Source organism: Melospiza georgiana, chromosome Z (genome assembly GCF_028018845.1).
Source record: "Melospiza georgiana isolate bMelGeo1 chromosome Z, bMelGeo1.pri, whole genome shotgun sequence".
NCBI lineage: Eukaryota > Metazoa > Chordata > Aves > Passeriformes > Passerellidae > Melospiza > Melospiza georgiana.
The window spans coordinates 4,887,624-4,911,772 of record NC_080465.1 but is presented as its reverse complement, the minus strand read 5'-3'; the positions used below and the strand labels follow the sequence as shown (position 1 = coordinate 4,911,772).

General features: G+C 45.4%; 1 protein-coding gene across 5 annotated transcripts in view; it reads left to right on the top strand.

The window, feature by feature from the left end:
- ZNF462 (zinc finger protein 462) overlaps positions 1 to 24,149 on the top strand; it is an 89,464-nt gene that overhangs the window by 32,345 nt on the left and 32,970 nt on the right. For 2 of the 5 annotated variants that reach the window (XM_058043517.1, XM_058043516.1), the window contains exons 2-7: positions 7,185 to 7,435; positions 8,070 to 13,594; positions 14,469 to 14,633; positions 16,222 to 16,496; positions 19,568 to 19,686; positions 23,796 to 23,987. In XM_058043517.1, the coding sequence (XP_057899500.1) occupies positions 7,216 to 7,435; positions 8,070 to 13,594; positions 14,469 to 14,633; positions 16,222 to 16,496; positions 19,568 to 19,686; positions 23,796 to 23,987 (6,496 nt within the window). In that variant the 5' untranslated portion in view covers positions 7,185 to 7,215. The remainder of the gene's footprint in view (positions 1 to 7,184; positions 7,436 to 8,069; positions 13,595 to 14,468; positions 14,634 to 16,221; positions 16,497 to 19,567; positions 19,687 to 23,795; positions 23,988 to 24,149) is intronic. The other 3 variants (XM_058043520.1, XM_058043518.1, XM_058043519.1) reach the window with 3 other exon arrangements.

Genomic DNA, 24,149 nt, shown 5'->3' with positions numbered 1-24,149 from the left:
GGAGCCTGCTCCTCCCCTGCTCCTTCCAGGGTGAGGCTGGTAATGCATCCTTTGTGTGAAAGCTCCTGGAAGGTATTTGCAAATGCATGAGAAGGAATTAGGTTGTTTTCTGGAGTACCCGGGCACCGGTGCTGCCGTGTTCTTCAGCACCACCTACTGACATCTTCTTCCTCTCCCTCTCAAACTCAGCGCACACACCGGGGGTTCGCACCTCTTTCTTACACGAGGTAATTAACAATACACCCTTGGCTGGAAATTAGAAACCCCGGACCCCAGTGCATTCAATTCCATTGTGCCATATGGGGAGCACTAATGAGCAGGGTACAAAAGCCAAGCTGCTTGGCTCTGGTGTCTGTTTTCCTCGCCTGGGCCAGCCCTCTTGCCCCTTGTGTCTGCGGAGAAGGGCACTGAGGGGCTGTGGGTTGTGTTGGGGAGGTGAATGACTTGGCTTGTGTCCTGTTAGTACAGGAACCAAGCGGCAAAACCACACTTCTGCTCTGAATTTTTGCCCCATCCTGCTTCACCTCCCTCTTAAACTAGTTTTGTGCAGCAAATTAAGTGTCATACTTAATAAGGGAAAAGGTCCTACTCTGACCACCCAGTTGTTCAGATTCTCATATATATATATTTAGTGTCTTTCAGAATTCTGTAGGGATTAATAACTTGCCATGAAAGTAATTCAGAAGATCAGAAGAACCCATCCTCCTCTAGCCTTGCTTGGAGCAAGAGCATTTAATGTTTGAGAGGCTTTCTCATCAGGGAAGTTCTTTATCCTCAGACTCTGGTGCCTGTGCTCTGTATCATGTACTGCCTCACAGCTAACCCAAAGGAAAGGGACAAAAAAGGCCAGAATTGTAATTTGTATGACAGTCCAAGTTTGTCATTTAATAAGACTGTGGCATTTTATTTGCAATCTGCTTTTATTTCAGAAGTTTGAAGTTTGAAAGTACCCTTCAGGCATTCAGGTGGCCTCTTAATGTATTTTTTTTTAACAGATCAGGTGTATATGTAGACCCCAGGTGAGAAAGAAAGGGAAGAAACATTATTTGTGAGAAAAGAAGGAGTCACCAGCACTTAGGTAGCTTGAATCAGTAAAGCTCTGGCAGAAGCAGACAGATAGGTGCCACTATCTGTGATTCTCCTTTCATCTTCTAAAATCCATGGTCTTTCAGTGAGATGGTTAATAGGTATTAATATTCAATAACTACATTTTTCTGGGGTTTTGGATTTTCTGTTAATTTGTTTTGCCTTTTTTCCACCCCCATTTTTGAGAAGTCATAGTCGTGGGGAGCCAGTTGAGTTGAAACCAGTGTATCAATCATTTGGACCCATTTAATCTCATTTATGTGAAAGGTTCTATGAATCCTTGCTTTCTTGAACTGAAAAAAAAAAAAAAAAAAAAAAAAGAAAACCCAACCGTGCTGCTGGTAGCAACGAGAATCATCTCTTCCATGAGCTTTAAGAATAATGTGATTTATATAATTTTTTTTAATGTAGAAGATTTTGCAAGCTGTGATAGATTTAGTGTGGTATTGGTGTCTGGATTCAGGGACATAAATAAATATTTATTGTATGGGTTAGCCATCCTATTTTCCAAGACAGGGAGATTTCTGAAAAGTTTGAAAAATAATGGGCAAAGCATGTGTAGAAGACTTCCTTTTGTGAAGTCAGATCTGAAACCCACTTCAGGTTCAAACAGTCTTTCAGGTAGCTGGATAAGGCCATTTTGGGAAGAAAATGAGTTTGTGTCTTCTCAGTTTAGACTGTTTTTATTATTGATTTGTACTGAATCTTCAATAGTAAAGTTCTTCCTGAAAATACCTTACATTTTGATATACCTTTCCATGTAAATCAAGGGAAATTTTTACTGGAAGATTGGAATCACAAGCATCAGCTCTCCTATGATCTTAACTGTTGAGTTTCAGAATGGAACAAACAACCCAAAACTGGATATATAGAGAATTTAAGCTGTAACCAGTGATACAGTTTTATTATTAATTCCTTCACAAGAAAATATGATCCACAAAGTATTTGTATATTATGGAGTTGCAACCCAACCCATGGAGTTCTATGAAAATCTGGTTGTATCAAATAAAAAAGAAAAAAAAATAGTGAAAAAAAAAAATGGTGTTTCAGTTCAGTTTATGTTGTTACCAGCTCAGAGAAGTAACTCCAAAGCCAGTCCTTGGAGGACCAAAAATTCCAACAGCTTGACTGGAATTCAGTCATTGAAAAAGACCCACGAGTTGAGTAGGTTTACCTGACTGTAGTTGATAGTTGAATTGATTCTCTGAATTCTTAATTAATTATGGGGTTTCCTTTCATAAATGAAAGCAGAGGCTGGCTTCCTCCAGTTGGAATAGACATCAGGTTTCCAGCTTCTCAAATGTGTCAGATTTTGCATTACTCCTATTATTTTCTTTGTTTAGTCCTCATTTTCACTGTTGTGGCACTATAAAAAGTGTTTAAGAAGAAAAAATTGGGGGCAAAAAAAAAGCCCAAAACCCCAAATCCAAAGATGAGAGCTGCAGCTCCACTGTACATGGGCTGAACCTGGCCGGGAGCCCAGCTGTAGGCACTGGTATAAAACCCAGGCTTCTCTAGCAAGGAAAAGTGCCTGAGGTGCTACTCATGGGAATTCTGAAAACTTGTCTTATCTGTAATTATATGCCAGCAAATTTTGTTGTGGTGTTTGACAGTTAATTTCTGGATGGGTGGGGAAGACTGGAAAAACCTCGAGGACCATGGAGTCCTCATGTTCACCCACTAAACCGTGCCCCCAAGGTACACATCCACGCATCTTTAAATACCTCCGAGGAGGGTGACTCAACCACTTCCCCGCTCCAAGGTCTGGGGGGAGAAGAGATTTTTCACTTCAGCTCCACCTTTTTCTGAGTAAAATGAGCGCTCTGAGTGCAACCTGCAGTTGTAGGGATGGAGAGGGCTCTGATTATCTGACCAGAGGAACGGCTGGAGGAGCTGGAAATGCCTTTGTTTCACATGCAGTGTTACTAACGCTGAGCTGGAAGCTGGTGGAGTGTTGTGTGGTCTGATTGACCTTTTTAGTTGTGGTTGTGCATGTGCATATTCTTAACTTGGAGAAGCTCTGCTGACTCCATCTCAAAATATAACGGATGGGTAGTCAAACCACAGAAGCTCAATTTTGAGGTCAGCGCCTTGGGCTTCACAATTAATTTTGTATTTTGAAGCTTTAAAACCAAACTTAAACATAATGATTTGTACTACTTTGGCTGCTGCCAAATTCTGTAATTACTGTTGTTCAACAAGCACAATTATCTTTTGTTTTGGATTTTTAAAAACCTCAAAATCTAATGCAACTGTGTCTCAGATGTTCTCAAGCATTTATGAGTGTAGAGGAGGATGCTGTAGACAATTTGAGACCACCTCATATCTTTAAAACTGTGGCTTTGAGAATCTCTGCTGCTCAATGTTTTGAAAGCTTTTTGCTCATAAGAAAAATGAGAATACCTCCATATTTAAGAAGATGTTGTAAATGCAAATTAGCCAGACAATGGCATTTTAATAATGTTTTGTGAGGTTAGCATTGCATTAGTAAGGATATTTTAGAAGTCGCATATTATTTATACACAATTTGGTCTCAAGAGATTGCCTGTGAATATGTTCAAGGGCTTCTGGGATTTATGGATTCATTTAATGGTGGTTTTGTTTGGTTGTTTCAGGTTTTTCTTCCCACACTTCTGCTGCTGAGTTACTAGATTTGGTAACTCCTGTCTCACTCCACCTCCATTTCCCCTCTAAGTTTTTTTTACTGAAAATCTAAAGGGTTATGGAATGAGTTAGCTTAGCTGACCATGATGGAGACATGTGAACCTTGCTTTGTCTACATGGCTTGGGATGTGGTTTGACAGAGTTTTAACATCTGCCCTTGAAAATGCTCTTTGCTCTTTTCACTGGGTGAGTCTCTCCTGGTGTCATCTCCCATGTGGACAAAAAAGAAGAAAGATGCACTTGTGTTACATTTTCTTCTGATATATGAGCTCAAACTGGCAGTATGTGTTTTTAGCCCTTGTGCAATTGAGGGATTTTAAAGAACATGGAAATGGTGGAGCAGAATCCCTTATGGAAGGCTCCATCCTGCTCTCAGCAGGTGATGGGTGGTGGAAACACCACAATGAAGTCCACTCAGCTCTACCTGAGCTGAGGTAGAGTTTGTTCCTCACGGGAAGAACAGCAAGATTAACCTTTCTTGGGCTTGGTGCTGCCTTTGTGGTGTGGACCCTGCTGAGATTGGAGCTGGAACCCATTGGAGAGTCTCCATCAGTTGTGTAATCAGCACCTACTAATGATATCTCTCAACACAATGGTTGGTTCAAGCTTGTGTAGAGAGCAACCAGCATCCTCAAGGATACATTCTCCAAGCAGCAATGCTTGCTGGAGATGAATGAAAATGGTGGTGGTTTTCACCTCTTGGAGCTACCGGGATTGTCCTTTTTTTTTTCCATAAAAACGTTGGTCTCCCTTCTGGTTTTCTATTTCATAAGCTGGCCTGAGGTTTTCCAAAAGAGACAGAGCTCAGAGCGTTTTGTGGTGATGTTTCTCAAGGGTCTGAAGTTTTCGGGGGGCTGAGGGGGGCGAAGGCTGAGGGGAGGGTGGGGGGAAGAGTGAGATTTTTGTGTGTGCGCGCCGTTGTTTTTCATCTCTTCCACACAATGGAGCTTTCAGAGAACCTCTCTTAAAAGGCATAGCTACAGCCTTTGTGTGAAGGGTGTGTCTGCTGGCACGGTTTGCTGATGCAGACAGGCTGGGTGGTGATTAACAAAGGTCATTAGACTTTGGAATCTGGCAGGGCAGTGGGGTGGTGTGTCTTCTGCGCCAAGCAGGAGAGCTCCCCAGGGACAGGCCCGGCTGGAGCCTTCCCGCCTGCTGTCCCCCCTCACTCCCCCGCGCCTCCTCCTCCTCCTCCTGCTGCTGCTGCTCCTGGGAGGCTCAGCTGCATGTCGCCTCTGCCTGTAGGACAGCTTGGACCAGTGTGTGGACGCTGTGATTGCAGCGTTTTGTGGAGCCACGTTTTGTCATCCATGGGACAGGGGAACCCAACCCTGCCTGAGGAGATGTTTTGGGGAAACCTTCTGCTGAAGGAGAGAAGGTGCAGCTCTGAGGGAAAGGCGCAGGGGGAGGACAGCAGGGACACGATTTTGGAGGGCAAGCCATGCAGGAGAAATGTGAGGGAGATGTGATTCTGAGGGGTGGTGGTTTTTAAAGCATCACCTTGAGGAGGAGGAGTTCAAAGAAGGAAGGGGGGAAAAAAAAGAGGAAAAAAAAAAGAAGAAAAAATAGGCTGGTGTGCTTGAGCTGAAGCTAAGTGAGGCCATGTTGTGCACAGGCAAGGAGCTCCGAGGCTCTGAGTGCAGGAGTTGTCTGAGCTAAAATGGCTGCTCCCAAAGCTCAGAGGACTAGGGCAGCTTAGTGAGTCTTAAAGCTTCAGTGACGCAGGGGCTCATATCTCTTGAAAGTGTGATAAACACATTCAGTGGAGCTGTGGCTTGTTTGGCTGAGATGAAAGGACTAAGCTTGGGGGATGGGTAGTGAAAACTGGATGATCTGCTTTTCTGTGAAGTGCTCTAAATGCAGGAGTCGTCTGCTCCATGGAAAAATTTGTTTTCAGGTCTAATGGACTGTGCTAAAGGAGACGTGGGGTGGGGCTTCACTCGCTGCTGTAATTTGATCCAGAGCAGATAGCAACCTCTTCCACACAATTTGGTCTGGTGCTTGCACATAAAAGCTTGAGTATCTCGATTATTGTAACTTTGTTAGCTGAAAAGAAGCTGGTGCAGCGTTCATTTTCTTTATTGGTGGTGAGAGGGAGTGGGGGGAGAGAAAGGACACCGTGCAGCCTGCAAAGTAGCGTAGGTGAATGTGAGGAGAGCCTCTGTGCTCAGACTGTCCGGAATTTGACCAGCTAGAAGTTTATTTTAGCAGGCTATCAGGAGAAGCATTCTTTCATCTAAAATCCTGGTGCAGTACCCTCTCTTGTTTCTGTGCCTTAATGTTTTGGAGCTTTCTCCTCACTTTGTTAGGTTGCTTCCTTCATATTCCACACACAACAAACACATGGGATTTAAATTGCTGTGGGCTGCTGTTGTGTCTTGGACCTCTGAAATGCTCATCCTTTTCCAGCAGATGCATGGAAGTTTAAAGAGGGAATTGCTGCATTAGCATAGGAAGGTGGATCTTGTGTCTGAGCACTGCACAGGGTAGGAGGGTCTAAGTCTTTTGTTTGGCTTGTGCTTTGTGTCTCCTGTCCTTCATGGCAGTGCAGCCCTCTATCGCAGGATTAATTGTCACAACTGAACCACTGTTCTTCACTGTGTCTTGTGTTGCTTTCTACTTGCAGGTATGCAGGGTTTTTTGATAAATCAGGGAAGTCATAATGGCTCTTGAGTGTTTGTAACTCATGTTTCCATTGTACTTTTTCAGCGTGGCTATTCCCGTTGCTGTCCTTTTCTTCCTCGGGCTGTCTCCATCCCCCAGACTGCTAAGGCACAAAGGTCTTGTCCCTAGAATAGACTGATGGAACTATAAACATTTTAACAAAGAGTGGAGGTGTCCTTAGAAGCTTGGTGGAAGTAGGGCAGAGCAAAATATTGTGCCTTGGGTACGTGTAAGTGTATCTAACCTTGCTGTTAGCTCTAGGTTTTCAATATCAGGACAGATAGTAGTATGCTGTGAAGAAAGACCAATTTCTCCCTGTGGAAGCTTTTGATGCATGGTACTGAGTGCAGCAGGAATTGGCAACTTCCAGGAAGCTTAGAGTGTGTCTCCTGAAGGCAGAAGCTGGTGTCTTCTGATTGTAAATTCCAGTGCATTTCTCTGCACATGGGCTGTGGTCTTTGAACAAGACCAAATTCTGAAAAAACAGCCCGATGGAAAAGCCAAGAGGACAAAGTCCAGTGGATGAGTAGTCACTTGTCAGAGAGTTGAGTCAGCAGCTTGTGAGCTACCTAGATAGGACTTCTTGTGAATCTGAGCAGACGCTTCTTAATAGGGCAAGGAAAGGTTGAGTTCCACGCCGCTGTGTTTGTGGAATCTCTGCGAGTGACTGAGTCATCAAAAGCTTGGTGTTACCTTGGTGTTCCCAGGATTTGTTCCAAAAGCTGCTGTAAACTCATATCGTTCTTCTCCTTCTCCTGTTTCTCCTGCAGATTTTTCTAATGTAAAAGATCATCCTGAACCATGGAGGTCCTGCAGTGTGATGGCTGCGATTTTCGAGCTCCATCCTACGAAGACCTAAAAGCTCACATTCAGGATGTTCATACTGCTTTCCTGCAGCCAACTGATGTCTCTGAGGAGAGCCCTACCCAGCCAAGGTCTGGTTCCATCAACGCCAGCAACCAGACCGAGGTTGAATTTTCTTCTGTAAAGGATGAATTCGCAATTGCAGATGACATAGCAGGTAAATCTCAACTCCAAGACTGATCTCAGCTCTTAAGATCTCAGCTCTTACCCCCCTATTTTACATGTGTCTTATTTCCCTGTGTTTTGATTTCTGCCTTAATTGTGGCTTAAAAATCTGCATTATCTTTATGGCTGTGTCAGCAAAGCAGATATCTGGCATCAGCCATACTGGCTCTGACCATGGCTTTTTTTTTTTTCCCTGCAAATGCAAGCATGGAGGATGGTTTTATTTCCCGGCTTCTTTTCATGGGGTTCTTCATACAGATTTTTCATTTTCAGCTTTTCATGGTTGTTCTTCACTACCATGAACCACCTCAAAATTACAACTTTAGTTAGTTTTCAAACTGAAACTAGTTTTATTTTTTCTCCCCCGAGAAGGTCATTTTGGAAACTATCCACCCAAAACTATACACCACAGTCATGTATATGTAGAAATTATGCATAATGGTCACTTTTCTGACCATTGCCAGGTCTGTAGATATTACCATAAGCAACTGAGGGAATCCTGTAATGGTTGTTGTCAGTTCAGGGTGTGGTTACATTCTTAAGCATACAGGGTGGGTGAAGGAAAAGCCTTTTTTAAATTATATTTTATTTACAAATTTACATATACACCTTAATTCTCATTTTAGGGCAAAATGCAACAAGTCAGATGGGGACTGGAAGTTACTATAGCCAGAGCCAGACTTTCTATGGCCAGCATATGGCTCCAAACCCTAAACCAACCAGCAAGTTTTTCCAGTGCAAGTTCTGTGTGCGTTACTTCCGTTCCAAAAACCTCCTCATAGAGCACACACGGAAGGTTCACGGAGCACAGGCTGGGGGGAGCTCAGTGGGGCCACCAGCTTCTAGTTCCCTAAATTACAACATCATGATGCATGAAGGGTTTGGTAAAGTTTTCAGTTGCCAGTTCTGCACCTACAAGTCACCCAGGCGTGCGAGGATTATTAAGCACCAGAAAATGTATCACAAAAACAACCTGAAAGAGAGTTCAGCTCCTGCTGCTGCTGCTGCTGCTGCTGCTGCTGTGTCTGAATCAACGTCTGCTTCTGTGCCAGTGCAGGAACCCTGCAAGGAGCTGCCGGCAGAGGTGGTGGAGCGGAGCATTTTGGAGTCGATGGTCAAGCCCCTGACCAAGTCTAGGGGCAACTTTTGCTGTGAGTGGTGCAGCTACCAGACACCTCGGAGGGAGCGCTGGTGTGACCACATGATGAAGAAGCACCGCAGCATGGTGAAAATCCTGTCGAGCCTGAGGCAGCAGCAGGATGGAACCAGCGCACCCGAGGTGCAGAGTAAGAGTGCCCAGAGTGCCTCTCCAAACTCGAATTACATGTCCATGAACACTACAGGACGTGAGATGTCGAGTGCTAATGTCTCAAACTTCAGGGGATCTATGGGCAATTCACTCATCAGGCCCAACTCTTCTACATCTTCGAAGTTTTCTTCTGTGTCTTACCCTCAAATGAAGCCTAAGTCACCTCACAACTCGGGCATGGTTAATTTGTCTGACAGATCCCGCTATGGAATTGCTGATATGACGAATTCTTCTGCTGACCTGGAAACAAGCAGTATGCTAAATGACTCCAGCTCAGATGAAGAGCTAAATGAAATGGACAGCGAGAATGGCTTAAACTCCATGGATCACCAGACCTCAGGAATGTCTGCAGAGCAGCTGATGGGATCTGATGGCAACAAACTATTGGAAACAAAGGGGATTCCTTTCAGGAGATACATGAACAGGTTCCAGTGTCCTTTCTGCCCTTTCCTGACGATGCACCGCCGAAGTATTTCCCGTCACATCGAGAACATCCACCTGTCTGGGAAGACGGCTGTCTACAAGTGTGACGAGTGCCCCTTCACCTGCAAGAGCTCCCTGAAGCTCGGTGCCCACAAGCAGTGCCACACGGGAGCAACATCCGACTGGGACACCATGAACTCCCAGGCTGAGAGCATTGCCTCGTCCCTGAACGACAGCACGGTGTCCTACGAGGGCGGGAACATCAACGGCAGGAAGTCGGCCGGGATGATGGAACCCGTGCAGCCGCAGCCGCCGCAGCCGCAACCGCAGCAGCAGCAGCAGCAGCAGCAGCAGCAGCAGCAGTCGCCCCAGCCCCATTCACAGCATCCATACAAGTGCACGTTGTGCAACTATTCCACCACCACTTTGAAGGGCCTCCGAGTTCATCAGCAGCACAAGCATTCCTTCTGTGACAACTTGCCAAAATACGATGGGCCGCCGTCAAACGCACCGCAGGAGAGCGAGGCAGATGCTCACCCCTCTGCCAGCACGGTGAAGAAGAGCCAGACCTCCATCCTTGGGCTCTCATCTAAAAATAACTTCGTTGCAAAAGCCCCCAGGAAGGTCTCAAATGACTTCCCTTTGGATCTCTCTCCCGTGAAAAAGAGAACTAGGATTGACGAAATAGCGAGCAACCTGCAGAGCAAGATCAGCCAAAACAAACAGCAGGAGGATGCTGTGATTAACGTGGAGGATGATGAGGAGGAGGAGGAGGACAATGAGGTGGAGATAGAGGTGGAGTTGGACAGAGAAGAAGAGCAAACAGAACCAATGATGGAGGTTTCCAGTTCTTACGCACCCCAGCAAATGTGGGGCAGGGAGGCTAATGATTCCCAGAAGGAGGCGAGCTTCAGGAGCATGCAGCACGACTACAATTCCACCAACGGGGCGGAGATTGAGCTCACTTTGTCTGAGGATGAGGAGGACTACTACTCTGCTGTCAGCATGAAGGACCATCAGAGCCCTAATGCCTCTGTTCTGGGCAGCCAGTCCAACATGTACGGTACCGACCAGAACAACGAGAACTCTGAGTTCAGCGACTCTGGCAGGCTTTACTATTGCAAACACTGTGATTTCAGCAACAAATCTGCCAGGAGTGTTAGCACCCACTACCAGCGCATGCACCCCTACATCAAATTCAGCTTTAGGTACATCCTGGATCCCAATGATCACAGCGCAGTGTACCGGTGTCTCGAGTGCTACATCGACTACACAAATTTTGAAGACCTGCAGCAGCATTATGGGGAGCATCATCCTGAAGCTATGAATGTACTGAACTTTGATCATTCTGATCTGATTTACCGCTGCCGCTTCTGCTCTTACACAAGCCCAAATGTTAGAAGCCTGATGCCACATTACCAAAGAATGCATCCCACAGTGAAAATTAACAATGCAATGATATTTTCGAGCTATGTTGTCGAGCAGCAAGAAGGGCTGAACACAGAGTCTCAGACGCTGAGAGAGATCTTGAATTCTGCTCCAAAAACTATGGCAACCTCCACCCCCGTGGCTCGCGGGACTGGTGTGCCAGCTGGTTTTAACAAAAGTGCCACCAAGAGTTTCAGTCCTGAATGTGAAAATCAGAAGGAAACTTCAGTCAACACTGTGGTTGTTTATGACTGTGACGTGTGCTCATTTGCAAGCCCTAACATGCATTCAGTTCTGGTGCACTACCAGAAAAAGCACCCCGAAGAAAAGGCCTCGTATTTCAGGATCCAGAAGACCATGCGCGTAGTCTCTGTCGACAGGGGCTCTGCCCTGGCCCAAATGTCCTTTGAGCTGGGGGCTCCCATCTCCCCGAAACTCTCCAGCTTGGGCTCTCAGCCTCCACCACCCCCTCCACCACCGCCGGACCTCTCTACGGAGCTCTACTACTGCAAGCACTGCTCCTACAGCAACCGCTCCGTCGTGGGGGTGCTCGTCCACTACCAGAAGAGGCACCCCGAGATCAAGGTCACGGCCAAGTACATCAGGCAGGCCCCGCCGACCGCAGCCATGATGAGGGCAGGGGAGCTGCCGCCGGGCATGCAGAGGCCGCCGGTGTCCATGCAGCAGCTGGGCCGCGAGGGCTCCGTGAACCCTCCGGAGAACGAGATGTTCTTCTGCCAGCACTGCGACTACGGGAACAGGACGGTGAAGGGCGTGCTCATCCACTACCAGAAGAAGCACCGCGACTTCAAGGCCAACGCCGACGTGATCAGGCAGCACACGGCCACCATCAGGAGCCTCTGTGACCGCGGGCAGAAGAAATCGGCTGGCAGCCTGCCCACCCACGCCGCCGGCGCCGAGCGGGACAAGTCCAAGCTGAGAGCCCTCAAGTGCAGGCAGTGCAGCTACACCTCCCCTTACTTCTATGCATTGAGGAAGCATATCAAGAAGGACCACCCAAATCTGAAGGCCACGGTGACATCCATCCTGAGGTGGGCGTTTCTGGATGGCTTGATAGAAGCTGGTTATCACTGTGAATGGTGCATTTATTCACACACAGAGCCGAGTGGCTTGCTTGTGCATTACCAAAGGAGGCATCCCGAGCATTATGTTGATTATACCTACATGGCCACCAAACTCTGGGCGGGTCCCGATCCTTCCCCTCCTGCCCTAGTGATGCCAACAGAAATGAAGACCTACAAATGCAGAGACTGCATTTTTGAAGCTTCTTCTATTTGGGATATTACCAATCACTACCAAGCATTTCACCCTTGGGCCATGAATGGAGATGAATCTGTGTTGTTGGATATCATCAAGGAGAAAGATACTGTTGAGAAAACCATGCCACAGCCCGATGAAGGTGGGGTCAGGATGGAATCTGAAGACCAGCTAGCAACACCACAGATGGATCAGGATGCAGAGTGTGCAGAGGATCCCAGCCTTTCCCATGAGAAAACTGTCCAGCTGGCTTCTGCAAATCCTGCCATCTCCTCCACTCCATACCAGTGTACAGTGTGCCAGTCTGAGTACAACAACCTGCACGGCCTCCTGACGCATTACGGCAAAAAGCATCCTGGCATGAAAGTGAAGGCAGCAGACTTTGCTCAGGATATAGACATTAACCCAGGGGCTGTGTACAAGTGCAGGCACTGCCCCTACATTAACACACGCATTCATGGCGTCCTCACACACTACCAGAAGCGTCACCCATCAGTGAAAGTCACTGCTGAGGACTTTGTGCACGACGTGGAGCAGTCGACTGACATAGCTCAGAACGACGTGGAAGAGACGAGCAGGATTTTCAAGCAGGGCTATGGTGCTTACCGCTGCAAACTCTGCCCCTACACGCACGGAACCCTCGAGAAGCTGAAAATCCACTATGAGAAGTACCACAACCAGCCCGAGTTCGACGTTTTTGCCCAGTCACCGCCAAAGGTGTCTGCCTCAGTGGAGCCAGACATGGTGACCGAAATCAAGGCCTCCCCAGAAATTGCTGCTGAGGACGTTGGGGAGGTCTCCATGCCGGCGCCTCATTTCTCCAGTTCTCACCTAGTGTCTCACACAGTTTTCCGGTGTCAGCTCTGTAAATATTTCTGCTCCACCCGGAAGGGGATAGCAAGACACTACCGCATCAAACACAACAACGTCCGGGCGCAGCCGGAGGGCAAGAACAACCTCTTCAAGTGCGCCCTGTGCTCCTACACCAACCCCATCCGCAAAGGGCTCGCGGCACACTACCAGAAAAGACATGACATTGATGCTTACTACACCCACTGCCTGGCAGCCTCCAGGACAGTAAGCGACAAACCCAATAAAGTGATCATTCCATCTCCTCCCAAGGACGACACTCCTCAGCTCAGCGAGGAGCTGAGGAGGGCTGTGGAGAAGAAGAAGTGCTCGCTCTGTTCCTTCCAGTCCTTCAGCAAGAAGGGCATCGTGTCCCACTACATGAAGCGTCACCCCGGTGTTTTCCCCAAGAAGCAGCACGCCAGCAAGCTGGGGGGATATTTCACTGCCGTGTACGCTGATGAGCACGAAAAACCGGCCCCAGCCGAGGAGAGGAACGACTTTGAAAAGCCTGAGGTGGAGGCTGAGGCTCAGGAGATCGAGTGGCTTCCCTTCAGGTGCATTAAATGTTTCAAGCTGTCCTTCAGCACGGCGGAGCTGCTGTGCATGCATTACACTGACCACCACAGCAAGGATTTGAAGAGGGACTTTTCCATACTTGGAAGCGGCACCCGCTCTCAGAGCCCCGTCTACCAGTGCAAGCACTGTGATACAAAATTGCATAGCACGGCAGAGCTGACTGCACACTTGAATGGTCACAATGAGGAATTCCAGAAGCGTGCCAAACGTCAGGAGAGGAGGAAGCAGCTTTTGAGCAAGCAGAAATATGCAGATGGTGCTTTTGCAGATTTCAAACAAGAGAGGGTAAGGATTTGTGTGTCTGGTCTCTTTCTCTGCCCCCTGCTCCCCACCAGGGAGCCCACCAATGCCCACTTGCATGTTCTCTTTGACAGCCAAATGACCACAGGCTAATGAATGACTCAGAGTGCCAGTGAGCTCCATAAGTCAATTACACATCCTGCTTTAATTTCCTCATCCATCCTCCCTAGGTTCTGTAGGAAACCTTGTTCCTTCCTACCGCTTCCTTCAGTATTTTCTTTATCTTCTTTCCTCCCTCCCACGCTTCTGGAGGGCCATCTGTGTCTGACACTCGCTTGTTCTTTTGTGGCAAGGCTGCCATGTACTTTCAGATTCTCTACAAAATGTCCCATCCCCTTCTTCCATGTCCCTCTGAATAACGCATCAGTTTTCTTCTCAGCCTTCTCCCTCTCAGTCCTTTGTCTCATTGAGCACTCGGGGTTAGCCTGACACGGATCTGTCTGGTGACAGGAGCTTTGGGCAGGTGCCTCATAAAGAGAGGACCAAATTGTTTCTCCATTTCTTGCCCACTTACCCCCTTCCTTCTGCTTCAGTTTGAAAAAATGCACTTGCGCAGGAAAAGCTTTGCACAGAAGTTGGGGAAGTTCTGGTGTCGTGGAGGAGGAGGAGGAGGCACAGTTTCAGGCCAAACCAAAACGGTCTTCTAGAGGACCACTGTTAGCCATAAAATGAATGTTTCTTCTGCATGGATGTCTTGTCCACGTACTTTGTAGAAATTAATGATCTCAGCAGAAATTAACATTGCAGTTCTGCAAGACTGGACATCAAGTGTAACATCAGGTCCAAAGTCTGGTCTGTGCTCCTGAAAAATGAGGTGGCAAAACCTGCTTCAGTGGCTTGTGCTTGTGTGCTCAAACAGGCTTTTGGACACTTGGAGGATGTTTCAAAGCTCAAGGAGAGGAAGGTGGTTGGCTACAAGTGCAAGTTTTGCGTGGAAGTCCATCCAACACTCAGAGCCATCTGTAATCACCTCCGCAAGCACGTCCAGTACGGGAATGTCTCCTCTGTGTCGGCCACTGTAAAGGTAAGAATTCCTGAAAGGTGACTGAAAGGCACTGAAACTACTTGTATTGTTTAAAATAAAGGCCTCGTTGATAACCTGTGGAGGGCTCTTGTGAAGCTGGATGGGTTTTGAACTGGGCATTCCAGTTCAGCATGCTGGTTTAATCTAACACTGAGTTTCTGAAGTGCGTTTGGTTCATTTCAAGATGTTTTTTAACTTCTTTTCACTCTCGATCCAGGGGCACGAAGACTCTTTAATTCTCATTTCTTCCCAGCCACAAAGGAGTTGGTGTCCTTGATGACCTAAAGATGGTTTATGAGCAGGAATCTTTCTCTCAGCGGCTTTATGGGCTACATTTCTACTTAGTTAAGCTCAAAAAGAGTAGTTTGTTTCCTTTTTTTTTTTTTTTCTGTATGTGTATGATTTTTATTTTAGGAAGAGGAAGTGTGCACATACAAATGTGTGAAGCTGCTTGTGGTGCACTTTTCCACATGGAATTTGCACACTGGCTCCAGACAAAGCATTCAATGGCCAGCTGAGCCAGTGATCCCCCTCCAGGTGATTAGGTGAAAACGTGTTGTGGAAAGGGGGTGCCTCCTGTGACATCTCCAAGGACAGGTGGTGTTCCAAAGTCTGATTTCCAGGATGTTTATTGGCAGGGGAAGTGAAAGTGAAGCAGGGCTGCGGGAATTAGCTCTTGTCAGAGGCTCCTGCTGCATGAGTGAAAGGCCTTTTTTTGGTGACATAATCTGCTTTTTGTGATGAAGCCCTGTCCTCCACAGCCTAACTCTCCCCACCTAAGAGAGCTTTCATTGCCCTACCACTGACCTTTCCTTGCCTTCTCACCTGGTGCTCCTGACAGATTCAGATGCTTCTCTCCTAAGAGTCCTTTCCCTCTTCTCAGTTCTCAAGTGATGCTTGTGTAGGGTCACTGCTTTCCTTTGAGTAAATAAAATCTTGCATCAGGGAACAAAAGCTGAAAGCCATGGCCTAAAGAATGTGCTGGAAATGCCTCTTACAGGGTATTTAAGTAGCTGCACAAATGCATGCTCTGGTTAGAAATGGGAAAGGAAGGTTATGAAAGAGAGTTAAAAAAAGGACTCTTTCTGTTTGCTCTATATTTTTAGAGGGTTCTAGGGTCTTAGTCTACCAGCTTGTTTCTTGAGAGTTTGATGAACAGAGTCTGCTGAAGAGTAGACAGCTGTGTTAGTCTGCAGGGTAGCTACAGTCAGGTAGAGCAAAATAAACTAAAATTAACTTCTGTGTAGCTTACTAATTATTATCTGATCAAGTTTAGAAGATTCACACCAAGACCATGGAAACATAGGTTTCTTGGCTTTTTGCATGATCTGACACAAACTTGCTCGAGGAATGAGATTTTTTTTTTTTTACATATGCATGCATGTACATAATAGATGTAATTATGTTTTTCTCTCCCAAGAATAGGTCATTTTTTTCCAGAAAGCCACTGATGTGGAGCTTGTGTAGGGATATGTTTAGAGAAATAAAGCAGTGGGAAGCCTGGACGTTCTGGTGAACGCAGGGGAAAGACTGAGGGGCAGAAGGGAGAGAGAGAATTGATGGCTCTGGGGGGATATGTCTTTTTTAGCAGGAAGCTGAAGATCCTTCAAACACAACTTTGATGGAGGGTTTTGAGGGAGCCAAAGACCCTGGCATGGTGGAATTTACAGAAGCTGAATATGGAGCATCCCTGGAAGATGAAGCCAGGCCTGGGGGCTACTACTGCAGCCAGTGTGACCGGGTTTTGATGTCTATGCAGGGTCTGCGGTCCCACGAGAGGAGTCACTTGGCTCTGGCCATGTTTGCCCGGGAAGACAAGTACAGCTGCCAGTATTGCTCCTTTGTCTCTGCTTTCAGGCACAAGTAAGTTGTGGCTTTTGCTTTTTTTTTTTTCTTTTTTTTTTTTTTTCTTTTTAAAAATTTTTAAATTATTTTTTGGTTTCCTAAAGAATCGCGAGTTAGCGGTGCTGGTTTGTGGGCTGACGCTGAAGGAGAGCTCACCTGAATTGATGTTGAGCCACACTTTTCTCGTGGTGTTTACATTATTTTCCACGCTGCAAAGTATTTGGCCGTTGTGATTGGCTGTTTGTAAAAGATTGAAGCTTTATATGCTCCTGAATTTGTGTCAGCCTTCTTTTTGCATGCAAGCCAAAGAATAAGGATTATTTCAGTATGCGAACAGTGCAGCCCCACCACTTATGCAACCTTTGTCAAAATGCATGAGAATTAACAAGCCAAAAAGAGAAAAGTTAATCTTGCATATTTAAGAAACTTCTGCTACCTTGTTTGTAATTGCTCCTTTTTTTGTGGGCTGTTTTCATTTTCTAGTGTTGAAACAGTGTCATAAATTTACCTTAAATCAGGCTTTTTTTCTTAATTATGGCATGCAATTTCAGTCAAATAATTCAAATTCATAACAGTGTGTGGAATGAGTGACTTCCTCATCCTGCTTCCTTGTCTGATATATGGTCATAATAACAGTCACATTTCTTATCATTTGTTTCCCTGAGATTTGACTTAGCTTAAAGTTTGATAGTTTTAAAAATTATTTTAATAATAAAAATATATATGTCCCCCCCAAAAAATGAGGTTTGTGATACATTTTTCCAGTGGCACCCTGGATCTGATTCACAGGTCTGTGTTTCCTCTTAATTTCTGGGGAGAGAGCTGCTTGTTCAGTTTTGACAAAAGGAGGCAGATCCAGGTGCTCATTTGATGCAGCAGTCTTAAATTTGGTGATGATGTCACCGTTTTGCAATCAAATGCAGGTGGAAGAAAAGACATTTTTTAGTTCCTTGTGTTAAAAAGCAAAGTGTTTGCTGGTGTCACAGCATTGCAAATTGATGCCACAGTTGGGAAGGTCCACAGGGTTGAGCAGCCAAGGCTAGGAGAGGGAGCTGGGGGAAGGATGTGCCTGCTGGGTGTATCCCACCCTGCTTTGGCCAGGCTGGCAAGTGAGGGGAGCCCCTGCAGGGCTTGCTGTTTGCCTGGTAAACTTGCTTCAACAATCAGACTTTCGTTGAGTTTGGTGCCTGGTCACTCTGTTTCCCACTGAGCATAAGTCACGTCCCAGAAGCTGCAGGACGGTTGAATCAAAAAGTGGTGGATGGCTGGGAAGAGCTCACCACCTAACGTGATGATAGGTGTGGTCTCTGTTGTCGAAGTTGTTTGCTTCTTTTTATTTTTGTTTCTGATGCAATTATTCCCCTGGGAGATTAGGTCGGTGAAGGAACCCAAGCCAAATGTTTAAACAGCCCACAATTCTCCTAAATCTGACCAAAACTATGAAATCTCCTTCTGCCAGAGTGCAGCTGGCAAACTGTGTGGTTGTGAATACAGTTTTAATTACTGCCATGTTGAATACCTTAAGGTATGTATATTTATAATAGCTTAATATGTATTACATACCTCTTTGGCAGTCTGCTTTAATTGTTAAGTAATCTCATGCCCTGGAGGCTGTTTAAAACAAGTTTTGTTTTATGAAGTATTCACTGCGAGTCTTCAAAGCCTTACTCATTTAGGAGACGTTTTCCCCCATTTCTCTGGAAAAGCTGTGCATGTTGTCTTGTCCCAGACTCCATCCTGGATTTCTGCTAGGTTGCATTTGTATGAAGTGACCCTGAGAGGAGATGCAAGTTCATTTTCTATTTTTTTGCTGTTATCAGATGTTTGAATACACAGGCTTCAGTGTTAGTTCTCGTAAACAGGGATTTTCTGGCTGGGGCTCTTGTCAGTGTGGGACTGAAGATCACGTGGAATCTTGTGTAGTGTGACAGGGCTGGAACAACTGCTATTTGAGCTACATGTTGATACTCTGTGAAAGAGCAGGACAATTTGGGACAAATGGAAAGAGCTACGCCTGAAATACATCTAGGACTGAGGTGGGGGTGGAGGGCAGTTTTGGCAAATTGCAGCTCCTGCAGTGTCTCTGCCCCGTTGTTGTTCCATCACTGTGCATGAGATGACTCAAGCTAAGACGAGATCACAAAGCATAAATGTGTCCAAAGTAGAGGGCTGTACTGGAAATATTTACAGCTTGGGCTCAGACTACCTGCCTGCCACCCAGAGACAGTGAATTCATGTCTGTCGGCCGCAGTGTAGGAACTGCAGAGCTCTGCAGGATTCACTCAGTTAGAATGAATTTGATCTTCTGTTAGAAGATGTGGGAAGCATCCTTTTTTCTCCTCCAAACTTTACTGAGCTGCTAGGACAAATTGTGTCGAGAGCAGTTTTTGATCACTTCACAGTATTCAGGCTGTTGGTAGTTCCATTTTCCCTGAAGAAAGTAGAGGCTGGTCTTTGCCACCCCTTCTTCTCCTGCTGAGCTTCATGTAGAATCTCCCACACTGCTGCTTCTGAAACTCTGCTGCCTTTTAATCCTGGAACTCATCAACTGTAGCCTGCTGGCACCCTCCCCAGAGCAGGATCTCTAATCTGCTTTTGCTGCTCAAACCAAAAGAAGGCTTCCTCTGTAAAGCTGGTCAACAAAAAAAATTATTTTTTTTTTTACTCTTGATCACCAGGACAAGAGGGGACATACATATTTTCACAAAAAAAAAAAAAATGTTTGGCAGGAGAAAAATTGTGTTAATGACAATTTAATAAGAAAATAATTTCTTGCCTGTTTCATGTTTCTTCAGCTGGTCCTCTCAGTCTGGATCATGCATAACTCAATTTATACTAATCTTGCCCGATAAGTTTATTTAGGTGGCTTGCTCTCTGCATACACAGAATTGGTGTCAGCTCTCCTCCTTTCCTTGACACTCGATTTGACTCATTGTGCGAGCAGACCTGTTGAATTTGCTGAAGAGAGAGTGTGAGAAAGGACCTTTACTTGCACTGCTGTTGCTGCAGAGCGCTTTGCTCTGCCTCTGAAGGCGCAGCTGAAACAAAATTGACCCTTTTCTGTCTCCCTTTTTCTGTCTCCCCTCAAGCCTGGACCGCCACATGCAGACCCACCACGGGCACCACAAGCCGTTCCGCTGCAAGCTCTGCCCCTTCAAGTCCTCCTACAACAGCCGCCTGAAAACCCATATCCTCAAGGCTCACGCTGGTAAGTCCTGCCCTCTCAGTCCTGCAGCTGAAATGGCCCACTGTGCTCTTGTGGCTGGTCACAGGTGCTGGGTTGAACCACGTGTTTTGTCACCAGAGCTGGGTAAGGTTTTTTCCGAGGGCCACATGTGTGGCTGGACAGCCGACGGAATCTGTGGGGCTAAGTGGGAGTTTGGGTAGTGGGAAGTTGATGGGTACTTCAAGAAGTTTTTTCTTCTCTTTTCTCTTACATGAATGATATTTTTTTTTCCTTATTTCTGCTTCTCTCCAAGTGGATTTCATCGCTTACACCAGAGATGCCATAACATAACTGGCAGTGAGCGTTGCTCTGCTCTTTGCATTTTTGCTTATGCTTTAGGTGACTCTGGGGACTGTGAACAGCATCTTGGTTTTTGGTAGAGTCTAATGTTGGCTTTTCTGTTAAAACCAAACCCTGCAAACCCCGGGAGTCAAGCCTGCGTGCAACAGACTGAGAATGTCAAAATTGCGTTACAAAACGTGAAAATTTGTCTTGCAAATCTCTGTATTTTAGTATGGAATCCATACTAGCAAGCAGGCAAGACATGCTTCTGAGGAACAGGGAATTAGGAAGGTGATGTGTCACCCAGAGTAGGTCACCTGAAATTGTTGCACCTTTGATTATTAAAAAGTGAGACTCAGGATTTCCTCATCTTTATTCCTTAGACTGGCTGTAGACTCTTGGCACCGTCACACATCCTGCATTGAGAGGTTATCTTTTGGTTTGCAGTCCAAACATGCACTCTGGTGCAAATAATAGGATAGTGACCACTCTGAAAACGTGAGAACTAGCCCAGCTGTTTAAAAGTTGAGAGTAGAAACTCCTTGAACAGGAGTTTCTGATAAAAAGGACCCACAAGTATGCTCCTTTTATTATTTGCTTACTCTGTGATGGAGGAGGAAGATGGACAAATGGGGAGAAAAGGCATAAGAAATTTGTACCTGTCTGCTGATGCAATAAAAAATTGTTGCCATTGATCCAAAGGCATTTTTCATCTACAGAAATACAGGAGGGATGGATGGTCTTGTGTACTTTGTTTCCTGTATATTTTTTTGGATTTCAGAGAGCTTGTGCCAGTCTCTGTACTTGGATGGATAAAACAGATTAGCTTAACTTTTGCCACCTTCCTTTTGTATGGGAGGACCGTGGCATTCTGTCCCTTCTAGGAAATCCAACTGTATGCAGCAGTTCCAGCTCACAGAATCCCACGTCCTGTGTGGAGGAGCCGTGGTTCTTTATTTTCACCAACCATTAAGTAATGTTTTCTTTATGCTATTACACAGCTGGGCTCCTTGCTTGAACCTGCCAGACCCAAAGTTACCATGCAACTAATATTATCTTCACACTTCTCTTCATGTAATTCATTGATTTATTTATTAGGAATTCATGCTTCTGAGCTTTGTTTAGTGGACAGACACCCTTTGAAGGGCCATATTTTGCATTCTACAAGAACACAATTTCATGGTTGCCTAGATAGTGCTTGCACAGTGACTTGGGTAATAGGGTTTCCAAAGGCTTATGGATGTTTCTGCCTCAGTCCCATTTCTACCAAGTGGATGGTCACGTCACAGAAAAGTTGCTTGTATGTTTTTCAGTCAGAACTTTGCTTTGGTGTGTTTTGACTCAGTCATTCAGAAATATGTGTTACTGAACAAGCATGTCTGGCTTCCTCAGACTCCCCAGTTTTTCAATGGCACTGTGGTTCTCTGAACCTCTCTAACCTCTCTTATGTTACCTTTTTTTTTTTTTTTTCAATTGTCAATCGTCTCATTATGCATTTATTCAGAATTTAAAACTTCAGTCCTCCTGAATTTTCCCCGAACTCTCCTGGAGATCTTTAAAAGTCCATAAAATCCGGAATCCCAAAGTGTTTTACTCAGTCTGCCTCTCTGCCTCATTTTCTGGGTGTGGATCAAAATTCAGTGAACTACAAAATCCGTTCTTGTGTGACAGCTGGTACCAGTGTTTCTGGCATTTGTTTTTCATCCAGTGTGTGTGCCATCTCCTTTGGCATGGAGCAAAACAGTTTACAGTTACTCTAAACGGGCTCTCTGTTGTTTTCATCTGAACTTTTTCACCTGTTCTTTATCTTTTTTTTCCCCTTTTTTTTGTTTTTGCTTGTGTTTTTGAGGAATCCTTGTTACCAGTTTCTTAATCAGCAATTACTCTGGAAATGCAGAAATGGGTGATTGTAAGATGAGAGCACTGGTCCTGTTCAGTATCTGTGTATTCTGGAACACAGTGCTTTGAGTACATATCAAGTGTTGAGACCCTCTACATAAATGCTTGCATTTATTTATTTGCATGTGTATTAATATGATCACTTGGTGAGATGCAAAACTAGCAGTCAAAAAAAAGTGCAGAAGACTTCTGTTGGGCCAAACTGTAGCTTTTCCTCTGCAGTCAGGCTCATCCTTTCATGCTTTGATGTCCATTGGAAATGAATAGTGGTTATATTTATTAGTGTGTCCAGGCTGCTTGGTATGTAATCATCTTTTATTTGCTTTAATGTCTTGTGGTGCTTTTAAGTTCATGCTTGGTGCACGTTGTCATCCAGGAATCTCTTCACACTGACAAAGCCATGGAGGTCTAAATCTGTATCCCACTGGTATCTTGTCACCTTGCAATATCTTTTGTCCTTAAATTATTGTGTTCCACTGAGCAACTCGTTGTGTGTGCCACTCAGGAAATGTTGTATTTCTGTTTGCAAAAAGGAAATGTGTAACTTGTACAATGCACGGGTCAGGAATGTCACTTGAAAAAACACAAAGGGGAGTTTTTTGTTTCACCACTTCAGACTCTTTGAGTGATCTGTTCTTTTTCAGATGCACCAAAAAAGGGCGTTCTGAGAGTTTGTATTTTGTCCTGATGGTTAGCATGGTTTTTCTGGAGGACAGGGGTGGAAGTTTTGTGAAGGATGGTTGCTAATCATTTCAGGTGTGCTTACTCTGAATGGCTGCTGTGTTTTTATGTTCTAATTTGGTTCACTTATTTCTGGTGTGGGAAAAGGTGCTGCTTGAGAACCTTCTTTGCTGGATTTGTCAAGAGGTGGAAAACATTTTCTGCTTCATCCATTACCAAAATTCTCGTTCTTCTGTTGCTGTTCATGAATATTTTGCTTCTGTATTAGTTTTGGCACCTTTTGAACAACTCATATGTGGCCAGTGTTAATCTTGTACCTGGAAGTGGCACTTCCAAAACAATAACTTGGCACCTGTATATAATATCACATTGTTTGTGTTGGGACAGTTTCACTTTGTGTTCCAGTTGCCTCCATGCCTCCGTGCAAAACAAATCTTGTATCAGGATTTGTTTCCCCTTGTTTGCTGTCTCTGTGGCTTGGAATGTATTCAAAATTAAATCCACTACTGCGCATTACTTCTGTTCTTTCTCTTCTTTTAGTGGTTTCTCATAACACACTTCCACACAGCCTGGTAGATGCGCCCTTTTGTACTTGGCATTGCCGTGTTCACCAGCCTTGACTTGGTTGCCACTTCTTTGAAGATTGATGCTGCCTTATGGCAGGTTTTTCTTAAGGAAAACTGTAACCTTTCCCAAATGCAATTACACCACATGCTTTTATTTTAAAATTTTTTTCCCCTTTCTTTCTTTTTTGTTTGTGGAGGGCCCTCTGTTAAGAGTTTTGTAGTGTCCTTCTTGCTTCATTAATTATGACGCTGGATGTGCTGCATGCAGAAACAAACGACCTCGCCATCTCTAGTTGCTGTGCTCCCAAACCAATTTGGAAGTGCTGTGGTTAAGTTGCTCCATTTTCATCCCAGAGTCTGTTTTCTTCCCATACCATGCAACACAGGCATGCTGAAAGTCTGGTCTCTGTTTTTCTTGACATCAGCCGCTGTGCAAGGATCTGCAGTTGCCAGAAAGTGATACTTTGGTCCAAAGCAGGTGTCTACACCCACAGACTCCAGACTGCTCCAACAAGGAGACATGCACAGCTTGTGTCCTTTGGGATCAGTCTTTTCTCTGAAGAGTCCATGGGAATTTTACTGCCAAGTTCAGTAAGAGAAGTGTGAGGGCCCCATTTTGTTTCTTTTGTGAGCTGATGACTTGCCTGTATTTCGCTCACCCAGGTGAACATGCCTACAAATGTTCCTCCTGCTCATTTTCCACCATGACAATCAGCCAGCTGAAAGAGCACTCCTTGAAAGTGCATGGGAAAGCACTGACACTACCAAGACCCCGCATTGTCAACCTTGCAGCCTCACACGCCCACCACACCTCCAAGAACCACACTCCTGCTGAAGAAGTGGAGGACTCTAATGGTAAGAGGTGCCTCAGAGCGAGAATTTAATTGTCTAAGGTGCCGCTTAATATTTTTATTGCAAACCAAATGGCAGCAGGCAGCTTTGCACCGAAAGCATCTTCCTTTGGTCATTAAGAGGAAACCAGAAGTTGCATCAGAACCCAAGAGTTAAACGTGGTGT